Source organism: Zingiber officinale, chromosome 2B (assembly GCF_018446385.1).
Source record: "Zingiber officinale cultivar Zhangliang chromosome 2B, Zo_v1.1, whole genome shotgun sequence".
Classification (NCBI taxonomy): domain Eukaryota; kingdom Viridiplantae; phylum Streptophyta; class Magnoliopsida; order Zingiberales; family Zingiberaceae; genus Zingiber; species Zingiber officinale.
The window spans coordinates 123,648,205-123,662,802 of record NC_055989.1 but is presented as its reverse complement, the minus strand read 5'-3'; the positions used below and the strand labels follow the sequence as shown (position 1 = coordinate 123,662,802).

General features: G+C 33.5%; 2 protein-coding genes across 7 annotated transcripts; one reads left to right on the top strand and one right to left on the bottom strand.

Annotated features, from left to right (window-relative positions):
- Positions 1 to 7,225: 7,225 nt before the first annotated feature.
- LOC122048643 (RNA polymerase II C-terminal domain phosphatase-like 3) lies at positions 7,226 to 8,904 on the top strand. The gene is made up of 5 exons (XM_042610184.1): positions 7,226 to 7,444; positions 7,544 to 7,690; positions 8,250 to 8,506; positions 8,603 to 8,705; positions 8,809 to 8,904. Exons 1-5 carry the CDS (start codon positions 7,226 to 7,228, stop codon positions 8,902 to 8,904), a joined length of 822 nt encoding a protein of 273 aa, XP_042466118.1.
- A 768-nt stretch (positions 8,905 to 9,672) lies between these two features.
- LOC122046993 (protein IMPAIRED IN BABA-INDUCED STERILITY 1-like) lies at positions 9,673 to 13,089 on the bottom strand. Of its 6 annotated transcripts, XM_042607990.1 has the most exons (6): positions 12,704 to 13,089; positions 11,932 to 11,972; positions 11,690 to 11,843; positions 11,527 to 11,597; positions 10,891 to 11,118; positions 9,673 to 10,014 (listed from the first exon to the last, which is right to left on the bottom strand). In XM_042607990.1, the coding sequence occupies exons 3-6, from the start codon at positions 11,829 to 11,831 to the stop codon at positions 9,709 to 9,711; spliced, it is 747 nt and encodes a 248-aa protein (XP_042463924.1). In that variant the 5' UTR covers positions 11,832 to 11,843; positions 11,932 to 11,972; positions 12,704 to 13,089; the 3' UTR covers positions 9,673 to 9,708. The 6 variants fall into 6 exon arrangements, 4 of the variants coding, with proteins under 4 accessions (XP_042463924.1, XP_042463923.1, XP_042463925.1 ...); XM_042607989.1 differs by having other exon boundaries at positions 11,690 to 11,972; XM_042607991.1 differs by lacking the exon at positions 12,704 to 13,089 and having other exon boundaries at positions 9,673 to 10,006; positions 11,932 to 12,697.
- Positions 13,090 to 14,598: the final 1,509 nt, after the last annotated feature.

Sequence of the window (14,598 nt, the reverse complement as noted above, 5' to 3'; positions counted from 1 at the left end):
AGAAGCTTGCAATCATGAGACTGTTGTAAAGCTGACACCGTCTTTAAAAAAAAATAGGTGTATGAATATTCAATGATTGGTTAACCTATAACAATATAAACAAAACAATTATATTACATCAACCATATCATTTGAGAATACATTGGACTAGTATGAATAATATTAAATTAAATTTTTTTAAAAACTTACATTTATCAAAGATATTGAACCTGAATTCCCTTCAATATTAACTCCAACTTGTCGTGCTCTTTTCACCTACATATAAGTACATAAAACCAAAGATTTATTAAAGAAGGCAAAATAAAAATACAATAAAATAAGTTTTCATTTTTGGTACCTGTAGTTTTTCTTTTCTAGTTAGATCCAAATTATTATTTGGTAAAATAGCACTTTTTTGTGTCATGGGCTCTTGTTGTACCGCTTCTTGGTGTTGGACATTTTCAGTTCGATTACAAGTCCTTTTGTTGTGTCTTGATCCACCACATAATTTGCATTTTGTAAATTTTTTTACACCTCTCAACTTATTTTCAGAAGGGGGTGGCTCATCTAGTTCCCTTCTTCGCAATTTTGCAGGTCTTCCAACATTTTCTTTGTATACTGGAGGTAGTGGGGGCGTCAAATCACATTGAGGCCACAAGTCTGGTCCATTGATAGGCATTATTCGTGCTGCATAACATCTTTTATATGTCTCTACCAAGTAATAAGGATGGACATATGCCTCTGGATCATCTTTTTTGCACCAAATGGCGCATACAGCGTGCTTGCAAGGAATGCCTGTCAAATCATATTTCCTACAACTACAAGACCTGCTCAACAGATCAACCGAATGTTGATCACGTCTATCATCTGACCTCGTTATTTGGTAGTGCATTTCATCTGATTTCATGGGGGAATACCTAATAGCCTCCACATAGATCTTTTCTAGCACATCTCTGATCTTTGAACAAATTCGACCTTTCCATTTCTCAGCCCTCTCTCTATTTTTTTGAAATCCGCCCATCAAAAGATTTCGTATTATCTCAAACATCTCAATTATTGGCTTCTCCCTAGCATCTAATATAAAGCTGTTAAATTTTCGCACATGTTGTTCAACAAGATGTCTGATTTAGAAGTGGTGCTGAAATATGCCTTACACCACTGGCTTTCAAGTTTGTTCACCAACCATCCATATGCTTTTGCATCAATGTCTTTTAACTCAGCCATGTGCACTTGAAACTCTTCAATTCTTGTTGCCTTTGCCATAGCCCAAAAGGCGATCTTAACCGCTACACTCTTGAATCCATCACGTTTCATATTGCTCTCTAAATGTCTCACACAAAATCTATGTTCAACATCAGGAAACAATGATTCAAGTGCAGGAATCAAACCTTTTTGCTTATCTGACATAAATGCCCAGGTATGTGGATCATTGCCAATACCAATGTCTTCATCTAAGAGGCGAAGAAACCATGTCCAACTATCTTTTGTTTCACGCTCAACCATTGCGTAACATATTGGAAATATATTATTATTTGGATCTAGCCCCACGGCCGATAACAATTGCCCACCATGTTCTACCTTTAAGAAGCATCCATCAACACCAATGATACGCCGACAAGCATTCTTAAATCCTTGCTTACACGCTGAAAAACAAACATATAATCTCTGAAACCTTGGAACTTCATCATCCTCCGTCAACTTCAAAACTATAGTAGCCCCAACGTCAGATCTTTTCAATTCAGCACAATACTTCGTTATTTGCTGAAATTGCTCCTCGACAGAACCTTGCACCAATTTCAGCAGTCTTCCTCGAAAAATCTGATTGCAGGATGGTAGAAATCTCTTCCCTAAACTCCAAGTGTCCCAATTTAGGATTTGTGCTGAATTTTTTAGCAAAAGTTTTTCCCAACCATGTTGAGTTGACACACTTGTTTTTAAAATCCCGAACACAATGACTGTGACATCCGTCAAAATTTTTTACTTGCCAACAGTTATCATTAGTCATCTTCGCAACATGGATCATCCAGCAACAATTATCATCATTGCACTTAGCCCAAAGCCGGATATTATCATTCTTTACAAACTTCACGGGTCTTTCTTGTCTAATGCAATGACTTTCAATTGTGAATTTTGCTTCTTTTTTTGAGTTAAAAACTAAACCAAGCTTCAACTCTAGGTTTTCAAAATCCTTCTTTGGATCAAACAATGGATAATTTTTAACTTCATCCTCATCAGAATCATGAAGACTGTTTAAACCATCACTGTCTGCACAAATATCTGCTTCACTGTCATCCTCACGGACAACCATTTTTCCTTTCATAGATTCTATATCATTTCTAGCATAAAAATAAATAAATAACTCATTTGCTGGATTGAGATATTGAAGAATGAGATATTGAAAAGTCATTCATAAATAAATAAATAAATAAATAAACAAAAAAACTAACATAAACATAAAAGTCACTCATTTGCTGCTTTCAATTTTTCCAATTCTCATTCTCGTGAAAATTTCAAGTTTCTCATGAATATAAATCCTAAAGATTGAAAAATCAAATTGAAAACAAACGATTAGAGAATAAAAGTCTTACCTTGAGCTTGTGGAGGAGTGTGGAGGAGGATTGATGGATTGAGGTGACGAATTGAATGGATGCGTGAGCAGATCTTGGACGGTGAGAGGCAGCGCTGAAGACGACGATTTGAGGAGGAGGATCAATTTCTCTAAAGAGGCGTTAGGGTTTTTAGTCTGGGCTTTTCTTTGGATTGATTTGATTGTTCCGTTAATTTTAATTATTAGTTGACGGAAAGATCAAATGGATAAAAAATAAAAAAGAAATGGGACTAAATCAGGTCACAAATAAGATTAGGGACTGAACCGGGAAACAACCAAATGATTTGGGACTAAACCGGGAATGAAACGGAAGAGAAGAGAGAAAGTTTATGTTACAAAAAAAAATATAGAATTAGTTTTTTTATTTTTGATAGTTGGTACCGGGCTTACGTTCATTAATCTTGGAATAACTTGCTTAGTTCCACACAAATAGAATTTATTTATTTATTTAATTAATTAATCTAAACCTGATGGCATTTATTAAAATTGTTTGGTTTTTGAAACAATGGTGAAATCCAATGCATTCAAGTCCTGTGTAATTTTTAATGTAACTAAGTCCTGCTCCGAATTCATATGCTTTGTTAAAACTTGTTTTAGAATTTATAATTAGATTGCAGGAAAAGTTGATTATGCTTACTGGTGTTCCTTATTGTTCATTTTTAGGTTATATGAAGGGAATTAGAATATAGTAGACTATCAAATGACTAGAGCGTGGGAGGTATTTTTGTCCACATGCGTTTATTAGAAATTAATCTCTTATTCTATTATAATAAAATTATCATACTCTAATTAATTGGACATTTGTAAGAATTAGAATTCATAATTAGAGAACAATCCAAGTTACAAGTTATTTTCATGACTCTATAGCATAAAATTAGGATTTTCAATAATTTTTAGTTTTATGCTGGTTTAGATCTATTGGTGTAAAATAATCTTTTTATCATTGAAGATAGAAGAAGAAAACCTAGTATCAAGCAGTATTTTTGAGTTTCTTGTATTTTTTTTTTTTTTTTGGCAAAGAACACAAAGAACAGAACAATGACGATTTTCTATAACTTTTGTCGTTTTGTAGGATAATCGCCACATTTGATTAAAAAATTAAAATTCATCATTATCAATTGACCGTTGTAATGAAGTAATTGATTGTTGTGCCTAAAATAATAAACATAAATATTTTGATTCAATTGTAACACTTGACTATTATTATTATTCGATTGTCATATAGTAATAGTTGACTATTGTGTACAAAATTATACATAATTTTTGTTTTGAGTCGATTGAGGCACTTGACTGACTTAGTCAATAAATTATTATACAATACCAATCAATTAATGTGTCCGAGATTGTGTATAAAAAGTTTCTAGATCGATTGGTGTATTTGACTACTAACATCAATTGACAAGTGTTTATAAATAATCGACTATTAGTCATAGATTCAGACACAGATAATTTATCCATCGACTAGGGGAGTATGTTATTTTGTAACAAATGGATTTGTTATTAGAGACACATCTATTAAGGGATATAATTAATGTTAATTGCGAGTTTGTATTATTAGATATGAGTTTCTTTGTGATGATAATAAAATCGGGTCTATTAATATATAAGGGGAGTCATCCCATAGAGTTGGATAACTTGAGATTTATTTGCTTCCATTAGTGAGGAGAGTATGATGCCATCACAGAACCTATCTCGATTATTTTTTGGCTCAAGTCTAACTTAAAAACCAGACTCCTAAATCATAATGGACATTTATATATATTCTTTTAGTTAACAATTTTTTAAAATTAAATCAATACATTAAAGACAATATAAAAAAAGTAAACAATATGCAATAGTCAAAATATTTCTATTATAATTAAATAATGAGATAAACATGTCTAAAATCATCACTAAATAATAATTTGTCTTATTATTTTAGAACTAAAAAGAATAATCAAGTCTATATAATTAAGTTGTTCAAGAATGCCTTTTTCAATTGATAATATACCTAATCGTTTCAATCTTTCAAGTGTTATAGTTGATCGAAGAAAAGTTTTAATAAGCTTTAACTTTGAGAAACTTCGTTATGCACTTGCTACTATAATTGGGATATTCAACAAGATTTTATAAGCAACTTGGGAATTTGGAAAACATCCATCCATTTTCTCCATGTAATTCACTACATCAATTGTCAATTTTGCTTTTCTTGAGAATTTTCAAGTTTCTTGCAAAACCTTAACAAGACTTCATCATCTACACATTATAACTTCTCCCGATTAAACAAAAAATTAGATATTTCTTTGTATTTTTGAAACTGTTTAAATCGAGTTTTTGTAGAAGCATGAGTGTGATCAATTATAAACATAAAATAATTGATTTGAATAAATTCTACGGCTGACTATGTCACTTCTGAATTGTTACTTTCATCAAATTACTTATTTCTTTGAACTACATATTTCTCTTGTAATACTACTTCAATGCTCATCTCACATGCTATTTCTTTTAACCATGGTTTTATGTAAACAGCTTCTCTAATTTTTTCTAGAAATAAAAATAATTAATTGTAAAAGTCTGATAACATTATCAATATCCATATCTTCATAATGAAGAAATTTGCTCATAGTGTTGATAGCATGGTTTTCAAGAGTTGGACGCCAGAGGAAAAGATATGCAGAAGCTGAGCCGACGTTGGCACAGTGGAGCTCGGAGGCCCAAACGGACACGACGCAAGCATAGGAATGTTCCGGCCGAACGGACGTAACACAAGCATAGTAGAATTTCGACTGAGCGAACGGTACACAGGAACAACGGATTCTTGGTCGAGAGGTTAGTCCGCTCGACCTAGCAATATACTCTGTTATCGATCGACATCCTTTTGGGAGTTAGTGTCGTCGGCACCGAATATGAACAACCAGAACATTGTTCGACGGAGACTTCTACTGTTATTTCAAAAATATACTCGCCCTATTAAGGTACTGTGTCGGAGATATTTTACTGATAAATCTTTTCAAGGAAAATTTTGGAAAATATGCTCGCCTTGAGCGTGCACGTAGAATCTCTTCTTTGATGGGACACATTTTCAACAAGTGTGAAGACACAAATTGATATCTTATGGATGCGATAAATTTAATCTTCATAATAATAATTTTATCGATGTGTCAGATGTGGGTCCATATGGCGAAGTATAATAATACGTGAGATTAAACTATACAAACTGAGTAGGTAAAGAATTTAAATTCTATTCATTTAACATTTTGAAATATATTAAGCACTTTAAAAACACCAAATAATTGAAGCAAAGATAAAATAAATTAATCATAAATTCATGATGTGCAATAAATAAATTTATAGTAGAAAGTATATCTCATACCAACCTAATGTTTCCCTTTGACACTATAAATCTAAGACTCCTAAAACATAGCATGACATGTTATTATTCCTTTAGGAAAATGGTTTGGAAAGGTCTATGTGCCCTCCATAATCCCTAGAAACTTCTCAATTTGACATATAAGATATTCCTATGGCTCGTGCGCGAAGTCTTGTTAATGCAGGGATTCTGAAAAAAGATCTATTGTACATAATCGTATCCTACTTTACAAAAGATTATTTTCGAAATTCAAATTCGTAATATCTAAATCACATGATAATAATTTTATCATTACACTAATTAGCCTCCCCTTCATGCCCCTATTTATAAGTCCCTAAAAAATAAATTATATTTAGTGATATGTCACAAGATAAAACACTTATATAGAAATTTTCAATGTCCCTTGCCATACTCCTTTTAATTATGTAAGAATGTTGACCATTGTATTAATGTGGGTGCAAGCAAATTAATGAGCAAAGGACCACAAAAAGATCAAAATCTAAGTACCACCTTGACGTAGAATACTCGATTTGTGGAAGAGTGGTGGTTTAGTCGTCACAAGAAGATTTCAAGCCATTATAACCAACCACGTATAAAAGCATTTGCTAAATTTGACAATCCACGATGTTTGTAGGTCCAATTCAATTATGTTTCCAATGAGATTGTATATGATAAGGTTGAGTGCCTGAGATATTACATCCGAGAGTCATCCATAAGTAGTCATTGGTCATGAAAGAATAGAGGAGAAGTAATTTCCTCCCTCCTTATATACTGAAGTGGATAAAACTCACAAGAGATATGTAACAAAACAATTAAATCATTTTTCTTGTACAGACATATCAAGTATTTTCATTTTTTGAGAGTTAAGTCGTAAGAAATCTTTTACCTTTAGATGACCCAATAGTTCGATTATTGGAGACTCTGGTGACAAGTGTAAGGTAAGTTGCGGGATACACTAAGCCCTCTCAAATAATCTAGGCAGATCAATTAAGAGCATAGATTATAATATGTATGTCAAAGAGACAACAAATAAATATAAAGCCATTCAACTGCCCCGTTCTCTGCTGGACTGGGCTGGGCTGGGCTGAGTTGGTCCATCCAGCCGGCCTTCAAGATCACTCTGCTACCGCCTTCAGCAAGCAATCAAACCCTTGTTAGTTCTTATATTAATTAAATCAGGCGCCGTTGTTTTGCGCCACTTCATTTTCAAACCCTTGTTTGTTCTCCTCTTCCACTTTCCCTCCACTTCCAATTTCTCCTCCCCCCTCGTTACCTGATTAATTGTGATGATGCTTGCGTCGGATGCAAAACCACCCTCTGTTCATGGGCTCGACCATGGAGTCCTGGGTGGGTCGCATGAGACCAGAGGAAACAGACGCAAGCGCATCGACGATGAGTCCGCCGGAGACGACGACGCTGCCAAAAGGCAGAGAGTAGAATTGCCGATCTCTACGCCTAAACTGTCCTTGGTTTTGGATTTAGATCTCACTCTCTTAAACTCGATCGAGGTAATCTATCTACACTAATTGCACTGTATTTATTTGTTAATTTATTGATTTCGTCAAAATAATTATATTAAATGCTAACAAATTCATTTGATGGTTCAGTTTGATCGAGTGGTTTCGGCCGATAAACGACTTCTGAGGAGAAAACTGACGATGCAGCAAGAGAAGGATGATTGTGATCTTTTCTGCGTCGATAGTCTTCGATGTTGGACGAAACTCAGACCCGGAATCAGAGAATTCCTCCATAAGGTAACTTCTACCGTTTGTTTTATAAAAATATTAATATAAGGATATTGTTATTGGCTGATAAAGATACTTAACTTCTGAAAATAACCATAATAACAGGATGTTTTTTTTTTAAAAAAATGAAGATTAAAGGAAAGTAAGATGGTAATAAAATCAACATTAATTCATCCACATTAAGGGGATGAATATTAATATAATTACTATCTACCATGCATGGGAGGGTGGGGAGTTCGATCAGGCCACACGATTCCATTCGGACAGAAATTTAAATGAGCTTGGTTAATACAACTAATAATATTTGATACTATTTTTTTTTGTCAAACCAGTAACAACTTATTCAGTTTACTCTCCTGTGATCATTATTCATGCCCTATATATGGATGATGTTTTACTCACTAACATTACTGAACCAATTAATTTTTAATAATATTATAGTTATAATTACTTCTGTCTTTTCTATAATTTAAATAGAGAACTACTGATTTTTTTAATGTGGCTCGCATTCATCTATTACACGTTACACATATTATGGATTAATTATTTCTTTTGTTTTTAATTGCAGGCGAGAGAATTGTTTGATCTGCACGTCGTCACTATGGGGACTCAGCGATATGCGGCTGCGATGGCCGAGTTACTTGATCCCACTGGCACCTTATTCTTCGGCAGGATCATCTCCAGAGAGGATGCCAGCATAGATGATCACGGTCTATTGATTAAAAATTTAGATCAAGTGACTGCTTTTGAATCCAGCGTGCTGATTTTGGATGATACTGTGAGAGTTTGGCCGCATAATCAATGGAATCTCATTCTCATTCAGAGGTACGTATAAATAAATAAATAAAGTAATATTTCTTTAATTATTTGAATAATATTTTTTATTCATTATTGAAATTGTTGACAATTTAATTTGTACAGATACGTCTATTTTCCTTACACTTGCCATAAATACATGGCGGCGGGAGATTCGCCACTTCATACGGGCGTGGACGATGATGATGCTTTAGCATCCGTCTTATCGGTAAGAAATAAATTATTTTCTAACCTACTCTCGTACTAATTAACAGGGATTAATTTACATTTTAAATGCTTCAATATTTCTAAAATTTATTTTCATTGAACAGGTGCTACAGAGAGTTCATGACGACTATCACTTGGTGCATCACTATGCGAGTCATGCCGATGTCAGGAGCATACTCGCGAGCACTCTCAGATCATAGCTCTCTATTTGCTACTCTAGATTAGGTTGCAATTGTATTACTTTGATACATTTGTAAACTTTTGAAATGATAAATGAAATATCCAAGAAAAGTTATTATTCATTCCATTGTACTAACCTTAGTTTTCTTGGGGACTCCCACTGCATTTTGGTTACTGGAGAAACACTCGAGTTGAGGAACTCATGTAAAAATGAGTAATAATCAGGTACCCCTTTGAAACCTAAAGGTTACTGGGACAATATCTACCTCAACATCGAGTGCTCCTTTGAGACCTTATGTGGATAATGCAAAAGCATTAGGGAGGACGATCCTTGCGTATGTGGCAGGTAAGTGCCTCTTCGCGGAAAACTATGGAAACACAATGGAATGATGAAATAACTTTGATTGGTAATTATTGATATGTTGAGTTACATTGCATAGCGCACAGAGAACTTCTTAAGGATAGGCCATAATGAAATAATTCTTATACATGTGCTCATTAACAAAATTACCTGATAGAATTAGATGAATTCGGATAATTTAAATGTATTTAACTGCATATTTTGTTGCGGGAATCATGCATGTGAATGCTATCTGGTGAGACAAGAGAGACCTTAATCTTTTTTTATCAAGAGAGTTTTAAATCAAAATCTGTTGTTGCTAAATTAGGAGGCCACATCTCAATGTGGTTCCTTACTGAGATAAGGATTTTCATTCCAACCAGTGAAAGGAAAATACATTTCAGTATCCTTCATCGTTGAAGTGAAAAGGAGAAAATAGACATCTCTATACCAAACAGAACTTTTATAACTTAAGCAAAACCAGTCATGTAAGGAGTACAAATGAGTAGCAGAAAGAGTGACACAATGCATCCCTACTTATTTCAGAAGCACAACGAGTAAAATGAAAAGATCCCTCTAGGTCAGTGAGAATCTCAAACTCACATGCCCTAACATAAAATTCAATTTTGAAATTAACAAACATGATTAGTATTTGTAGTCCTTGACATGGAGCCAGGCTCTCTGAGACACCTTCACCTACAGCAGCATCATCCTTTGAATCAATTTCTTTGTTGGGCTGATATTTTGGTAAGCTGGATGGTTCACATGCATACGACCGAGTCCTGAAATACTGAACAAGTTTGAGAAAACAATTAGCCTGAATACTGACATTGTATAGAGAACATTCATAGTGCATGTAACACCAGAAGACAAGTGAAACAATATGATGCAAGTTGGAAGATCAATGCTTGATAGAATTGATTAGGAATTTGGTTGTATGTCTCATTTCAGAATGCATCTTATTAAGGGATAGTAGAGTTAAAATTATGTGTAGTATAGGTTTATTACCACCTTCGTTATTTAGTTTTACGGTATTATGTTTGTCTTATATATAGGGCAACAGTTCAATCCAAAGAATAACAATACACTATTTTTTTTTTCTTCTTTCAACTCATCTAAATCAGAACCACAAGAACATAATTTCTTTAAAAGAAAAATTAATAAAGAATCTTCAATATAGCGACAGTATGAAACACATGGTAAGGAGATAATTATTGAGTCTGCAATTAAATCTTTTTGCATGATGAGTTTAGATAATTTTCTAACAAATCTTTCTACCCTATGGAACCACCCATAGATGCCTTTAGGTTCATGTAACTTCAAATGGTACGATATAATTTCTTTTTCTCCCATAACCCACAAACCTTTCGTTAACTAAAAGTACATTCACATATTTTATCAGAATTTATAAACAAGATGGGCATCCTCTTCCCGATTTAAGTATAGGAAAATGGTATGAAGTGGATGTGACACTGTCATATAGGAGATGTACTATATATATCTATATATATATATATATATATATATATATATATATCTATTTCAGTTGCTTCCGGATGGCAAATAGTAGCAATGTGGAGTATCTATCTTAAATCTCATATGTAGAATAATAACAAATACTATTATAATGCAAATCACTAGAGACTAAATCCTACAGTAGTGTTACCTCAGAACTAAGGGCAGAGGAAGCTGAGCCACAGTTATTGGGCACAAGAGATAAAAACGTTTCCAACAACCTTAATGCACCATCTGGTAAACACTCAAACGTTTCTTTGATGCAATTTACATAAAATCGTTGAGGCTTGAAAACTGTTGCATGAGGTAGGTCAGAATTCCTCCAAAATTCATCAGGTGGAGAACCACAAAGCTTAAATATTTTATGTAGTTGCTCAACCTGAATATAATACGTGTATTATAAGAATTCGTAGCAAAAAAAAAAAGTGAGCTTTTAACAAAACCGAAAAAAAGATTAACACCATTTATGACCTCCCTTCAATGTTATGATAGTGGCATATGGACCTAAGCATGATGAAATATTCAGATAGTTATCAATCATGCTTCAGAAACAGGATAGCAAGTTATTGTCTGTATCTATTATTTTTTTTGAATCCAGTAAGGATGTGAAAATTCTGATATTTACATGTCCCTGAATTGACACAATGAATTAAAGTATTGTCTCTTAGAATTATCATTGAGTAATAATTGATATTAAAATAAGGCTTGATTCTTGTCTGACGGTCAATAACAACATTATAGTGAGAATAAGCATGCAGATATTAACAAATAATACTAGGATAATTACCTTAGTTCTTCCTTGTAAAAGATGCTTGCCAAGAAAAAGTTCTGCAAGTACACATCCAACGCTCCACAAATCTACAAATGGCTCTTAGTTTGTTGATCCTAGGAGTAGCTCAGGTGCACGATACATAGTGTCATAACTCAAGTAGTTAGTGATTGGTCTGTACCAGGATTCCAAGTGTTAGCTAAACCGAAATCAGAGACCTCTAGAATCCCTTCATTGTTAACTAAGAGGTTTGCACATTCGATATCACCATGAATGATATTGTGTGAATGACAATGTTCGAGCTCAGAGAGTAACTGGTGCATATAACATTTGATCTACAAAATATGTCCTTGGTCAAGTTTCTTCTGCGATATATTTTTTGTTTATTTTATATTTGAAATAGTTTCAAAGAATGTGCATGACCTGTGGATTAGTGAGTTTGAGGTCTAGACAAGATGATAACCCTGCAAGATAATGCTCCATATATTCAAAAACAAGGTACATACTGCATGATAATCAGGAAGTAATTAAGCCTTCCAGCTTGATGATATTTGGATGATCAAGCTTGGGAAGGATCTATATCTCCCTTGACATAAACCTAACACTCTCAGGCTCAAAATTGTTGAAGTGCGCCTCCTTTAGGGCAACTATTATTCCTGTATCAACCTCACCAGCTCTAAAAACGCTGTTATATGTACCTTGTCCAATCTTAGAAACATTGGAAAATTAGCAATATAAGATGATAGCTGAATAAGGAATAAGAAAAGGATGTGTTTGCATAAAAGAGCAATTGATGCCATCTTTCAGCAGCAAAGAAAATAATATGACGACAAAGATGAAGAAAGAGAACCAGAAAAGGACATAGCTGAAGATAATGTAGGTAGATATAAGAAAATTATATGATTGTAGAGACCACATTATCCATTACACGAATCCTTTCTTGCTATCATTTGATAAAACCAATGTGTTAGCATCTCATACGAAGAATACAATCACAAATGATAATATTTCCTGAATACAAATTTGGTTCTACAAAAGAATTAGAAATGAAAAGGGAAAAAAGAGAGGAGAATTTACAATAATTTACTCGTCAATTTTTTTCTACTGAATTTTAGATAAATTTGATTGACCTTTTCGAGAAAAAAAAAAAAGGAACAGCACAATTGAATTGAAAATCGAAAGTACACGATATTACCTTCTCTAATTTCAAAAAAGAGTCAGCTTTAAGGGACACCCATCCATGAATGGCTTCTCCGGCCACATTGCTCAGCCACGCAGGCCATCCTGTGGCGATCTGCTCCGCTTAGGCTTGTCGGTTCATGTTCCACATGCGGAAGCTCACAGAGCTATTGCCGGAGCTCATTTTCTCTGATTCCGCCGACTCGCTTCGTTCCCCGAACTCACCATTCTCGCGAGTCAGCGACTGTTTAGCGTGCAACCCTTCGCTGCCTCGCGAGCGGCCGCCTGTCACTGCCTCTCCGGCCGCTCGCTGCCTCTCCCGATTTTTCTTGCTGATGGAGTTAAGGGTTACAATTTGCTTCGGAGAGGGAAGGGAAACGGAACGGAAGAGAAGAGATAAAGTTTATGTTACAAAAAAAAAATAGAATTAGTTTTTTTTTTTTTTTTTTATATTTTTGATAGTTGGTACCGAGCTTACGTTCATTAATCCTGGAATAACCTGCTTGGTTCCACCCAAATAGAATTTATTTATTTATTTAATTAAAATTGTTTGGTTTTTGAAACAATGGTGAAATCCAATGCATTCAAGTCCTGTGCAATTTTTAATGTAACTAAGTCCTGCACCGAATTCATATGCTTTGTTAAAACATGTTTTAGAATTTATAATTAGATGATAGGAAAAGTTGATTATGTTTACCGGTGCTCTCTACCGTTCATTTTTAGATTATATGAAGAGAATTAAATTATAGCCGACTTCCAAATGATTAAGCATGGGAGGTATTTTTTTCCGCTTGCGTCTATCTATCGGAAATTAATCTCTTATCCCATTGTAATAAAATAATTATCACCCTCTAATTAATTGGATATATGTAAGGATTAGAATTCCTAATTAGAGAACAATCCAAGTTACAAGTTATTTTCATGACTCTATAGCATAAAATTAGGATTTTTTTATATTTTTTAATTTTATGCTAGATTTAGATCTATTGGTGTAAAACAATCTTTTTATCATTGAAGATAGAAGAAGAAAACCTAGTATCAAGCACTATTTTTGAGTTTCTTGTATTTGTTTTTTGGCAAAGAACACAAACAACATAACAATGACGATTTTTATCTTTTGTCGTTTTATAGGATAATCATCACGTTTGATTGAAAAATTAAAATGCATCTTTATTGATTGACCGTTGTAATGAAGTAATCAATCGTTGTACCTAAAATAACAAACATAAATATTTTGATTCAATTGTGACACTTGGCTCTTATTATTAGTCGAATTGCCATATAGTAATAGTTGACTATTGTGTATAAAATTATGTATAATTTTTTTTAGTCGATTGAGGCACTTGACTGATTTAATCAATCAATTATTATACAATAGCAATTGACTAATGTGTCTTAGATTATGTATAGAAAGTTTCTAGATCGATTAGTGTATTTTACTACTAACATCAATTGACTGTGTTTACACATGATCGACTGTTAGTTATAGATTCAGACAGAGAAAGTTTATCCATCGACTAGGGGGGTATGTTATTTTGTAACAAATGGATTTGTTATTAGAGACACATCTATTAAAGGATATAATTAATATTAATTGCGAGTTTGTATTATTAGATATGAGTTTCTTTGGGTAGAACATGTTAATTCACATCATTAATGATGTGCTGAAAATAAAATTGGGTCTATTATTATATATGGGGAGTCCTCCCATAGAGTTGGATAACTTGAGATTTCTTTGCTTCCATTGGCGAGGAGGTTACGATGTCATACAGAACCTATCTTGATTATATTTTTTTGGCTTAAGTCTAACTTAAAAAATAGAGTCCTAAATCATAATGTACATTCATATTCTTTTAGTTAACAATTTTTTAAAATTAAATTAATACATTAAAGACAATATAAAAAAAATTA

Excerpts from the sequence above, each read along its gene's own strand:
- LOC122048643 (XM_042610184.1), top strand. The coding sequence starts at position 7,226 with ATGCTTGCGTCGGATGCAAAACCACCCTCTGTTCATGGGCTCGACCAT. Across the intron at positions 7,691-8,249 it reads TCAGAGAATTCCTCCATAAG|GCGAGAGAATTGTTTGATCT; the intron begins GTAACTTCTACC and ends TTTTAATTGCAG. Across the intron at positions 8,706-8,808 it reads CTTTAGCATCCGTCTTATCG|GTGCTACAGAGAGTTCATGA; the intron begins GTAAGAAATAAA and ends TTCATTGAACAG.
- LOC122046993 (XM_042607988.1), bottom strand. The coding sequence starts at position 12,012 with ATGTACCTTGTTTTTGAATATATGGAGCATTATCTTGCAGGGTTATCA. Across the intron at positions 11,844-11,931 it reads TCAAACTCACTAATCCACAG|ATCAAATGTTATATGCACCA; the intron begins GTCATGCACATT and ends CATATTTTGTAG. Across the intron at positions 10,015-10,890 it reads CCTCTGCCCTTAGTTCTGAG|TATTTCAGGACTCGGTCGTA; the intron begins GTAACACTACTG and ends AAACTTGTTCAG.